The sequence below is a fragment of the Cyprinodon variegatus genome, unplaced genomic scaffold (genome assembly GCF_000732505.1).
Source record: "Cyprinodon variegatus isolate N-32 unplaced genomic scaffold, C_variegatus-1.0 Scaffold381, whole genome shotgun sequence".
NCBI lineage: Eukaryota > Metazoa > Chordata > Actinopteri > Cyprinodontiformes > Cyprinodontidae > Cyprinodon > Cyprinodon variegatus.
In genome coordinates, this window is record NW_015150834.1 from 782,141 (window position 1) to 785,673 (window position 3,533).

General features: G+C 39.6%; 1 protein-coding gene across 1 annotated transcript in view; it reads left to right on the plus strand.

The window, feature by feature from the left end:
* Window positions 1-3,533, plus strand: part of LOC107092436 (chromosome unknown open reading frame, human C9orf142) — an 8,730-nt gene that overhangs the window by 1,489 nt on the left and 3,708 nt on the right. Inside the window, exons 3-4 of the mRNA XM_015386925.1 lie at window positions 907-956; window positions 2,243-2,486. Of these exons, the coding sequence (XP_015242411.1) occupies window positions 907-956; window positions 2,243-2,486 (294 nt within the window). The remainder of the gene's footprint in view (window positions 1-906; window positions 957-2,242; window positions 2,487-3,533) is intronic.

The following is a 3,533-nucleotide window of genomic DNA, read 5'->3' on the forward strand; positions in this document are numbered from 1 at the left end:
ATTAGCTCCTCCTGTCCTCCTCCTCTGCTCCTGTCCTCCTCACTGTCAATTAGCTCCTCCTGTCCTCCTCCTCTGCTCCTGTTGTCCTCTCTGTCAATTAGCTCCTCCTGTCCTCCTCCTCTGCTCCTGTCCTCCTCACTGTCAATTAGCTCCTCCTGTCCTCCTCCTCTGCTCCTGTTGTCCTCTCTGTCAATTAGCTCCTCCGGTCCTCCTCCTCTGCACCTGTCCTCCTCACTGTCAATTAGCTCCTCCGGTCCTCCTCCTCTGCACCTGTCCTCCTCACTGTCAATCAGCTCCTCCTGTCCTCCTCCTCTTCTCCTGTCCTCCTCTCTGTCAATCATCTCCTCCTGTCCTCCTCTCTGTCAATCAGCCCCTCCTGTTTGACTCCTCTGCTCCTGTCCTCCTCTCTGTCAATTAGCTCCTCCTTTCGTCCTCCTCTCCTACTGTCTGGATCCTCTGCTCCTGTTGTCCTCTCTGTCAATCAACTCCTCCTGTCCTCCTGTTTTCCTCCTCTGCTCCTGTCCTCCTCCTCTGCTCCTGTTGTCCTCTCTGTCAATCAGCTCCTCCTCTGCACCTGTCCTCCTCACTGTCAATTAGCTCCTCCAGTCCTCCTCCTCTGCTGCTATCCTCCTCTCTGTCAATCAGCTCCTCCTGTCCTCCTCCTCTGCTCCTGTCCTCCTCTCTGTCAATTAGCTCCTCCTGTCTAACTCCTCTGCTCCTGTCCTCCTCTCTGTCGATCAGCCCCTCCTGTCCTCCTCCTCTGCTCCTGTCCTCCTCACTGTCAATTAGCTCCTCCTGTCCTCCTCCTCTGCTCCTGTCCTCCTCTCTGTCAATTAGCTCCTCCTTTCGTCCTCCTCTCCTACTGTCTGAATCCTCTGCTCCTGTCCTCCTCCTCTCCTCCTGCAGGGAAACGGGCTGCAGCTGAGCTCCTCAGAGGATTTCCTCCTGAAGTTCAGGTGAGAATCTTCTATCAACACCTGAAGCAAACAATCAAACAGTTTAAGATCTTTGAGAAACTGAAAGTTAAATGTGTTTTTGAGATGAAGGCTAAACTCTTTAACATTCATTGATTTATTCATATAATAAGCAAAGCTGTCAAGTAAAAAACTACAAATACTTTTCCTTAATTTAGTAGAAATTTGGGCTGAACTTTACTGGATTCATTATATTTCAGACAAAGTTTTGCTTCTAGTCTTTACATTTTTTTATAATTAGCTCTACTTTCTACTCCTATTTTAAAAATAGACTTGGATTTGTTTCAGTAAAGCTTATTTACATTCTATAAAAACCATCAAAATAATTAGTTTTATCATGACAATTAATGTCTTTGTGTTTGGACTCGGTGCTGCCCCAACTTGTTGCTCACCACAAACCAAAATAAAGTTTTTCAAGATAATGCAAAGTTAAATGTGACGCTGTTACCATTAGTTATAGAACTAAGAAACTTAAGTCTAAAGAAGTTATAATCCAGAATGGTAGAAAAATGTTCTTTTAATAGGGTAGAGCAGTAAAGCTTCTGCCCTTAACATTTTCTCCGGCATTAAATTTACTTTTATACTTTAAGTAGTTTTAAAAATGGTACTTTTACACTTTTACTGGAGTAAAAAGCTAAAGTTGACATTTTAACTTCTACAAAAGTGTTTTTAAACAGTAGGATTTCTACTTGAGTAATAAACATTAATATCTTTGAAACCTCTGCTAATAAGCAGTACATTTTAATATGATAAATAAGAAATTAGATGTGTGACATCAGCTTCAACTCTTATTGCAACAGATTAATGTTTCAAAGCAGATTTTTTTTTGTTAATGGAATAGAAATATCTAAAGGAATGTTTTTATAAACACAATGAAACTTCAGAGTTGTTGACAAAAGTCGACAAAAGAACGATTGATTTCTTGGATCGGGTCAGAACAGCTGGAGCTGATTATGTATAATCCTGTATAATCTGTGATTTTTCACAGATTATACAGGAGCAAACCATAAAATATATCTCAATTATTTGAACTAAATATTTATATTTTGCACCAAATAAATCTTATAGTAAAAAATAATACATTTTAATGCAGACAGATAAATCTTAGATTTATTTGAACTAAAGAAATCTTAAAAGTAATAAATCTTGAAGTAAAAACATTTATTTATTTGATGTAATATATATTTTTTTTAAATAATTTATATTATTTTGAATGAAAAGGCCTCCTGATGATCAGTGGACCTCTCCTGTCTCTGGGTGTCCCGCAGGTCCTGCTGCCTCGGTGGGGATGTAAGTGTTGTGGTCCAGAACAGCACAGCTGATCTTCTCCTGGGCTCGGGGCCAACTGGTCTGAAGGTGACCCTCAGCAGGATGGAGGCCCCTGGGGCCACAGAGGAGCTGAAGGAGCTGCTCTTCATCATGGCGGACCGGCTCACTCAGCTTGGAGGTCCGTTTGTTCTCTTCCTTCTCTCTTTAATGGTTTTCTTATGGAGCTCAGTTTCTGTTTCCATAGTCTGACGCCCTCTAGTGGTTCCCTCATCCAATGTGGTTCCTGCTATAAGAATAAAAAGTAGAACCGTGATAAAAGAAATATATCCCTCTGTGATTCTGCTTTTGGATCCAGTTGTCTGCAATGTGCAGGACCAAAAACAGCGGAGAGTTCTGCTGCTTTTTTTAATGGTACGGGGCCCAAAACTGGGGATGGTCCTTATGGATAAAATCGGATCAGGATATCTGATGGGCTTTATTATGATAATCAGAGTTGTATAAAGTACTAAGATCTCGGAGTCAATAAAAGTATAAAAACCTCTCCAAAATATGACTTTGGTAAAAGTCCAAGTCACTGACTGAAATGTTACTTGAGTAAAAGTCTTAAAGTATCTAAAACGGCTTGTACTTAAGTATAGGTATTACTGTAAAAATAGATGTACTCAAGTAATGTAGTGAAAAGTATAAGTAAAAACTGGTGCAGTTTGAATGATTTTTTTTTCACATTTTGGTCAACTTTGAAGGGTAAATTCACTTAAAATAATATAAACAACCAAGTGAAGCATCAATTTAAACCAAGTTTTATTACTGCTACTGTTATTGACATTATTACAAAGAAAAAACAGAAGCTTATCTGGTATCTGAAGAGGGAGCCCAGTTTGAAGCTCCTCTTGTAAACGTGGCCAACATGAAAAATAAAAAAGCTGTAAATGACTGTACTTCACAAACAAAAGGCGCAAACATAACAGTTCATTTTACAAAAGAAAAATAAATGGGAGGGAACTGCAGCTTATTTGGCATCTGAAGAGGAAGACATTTTCTGTAAAACTACCTTAAAATGTAAAAAAAAAGGCAGTTCTGAAATTAGGTGTACATCACACCAGAGAAAAAAAGATGCACTACAGGCCAATTAACTAAATCTTAAACACTTTGTAAAAACAAGCCCCTCATCCCCTCCACACTTTTGTCCTTGACTTTTTTCTTCCCCTCCAAATCTTAAAGGAAAATTCCGGTTTTTAACACTTTTAGCCCATTTTCTGTAGTGTCCAGGATGAAATCGAATGATCTACA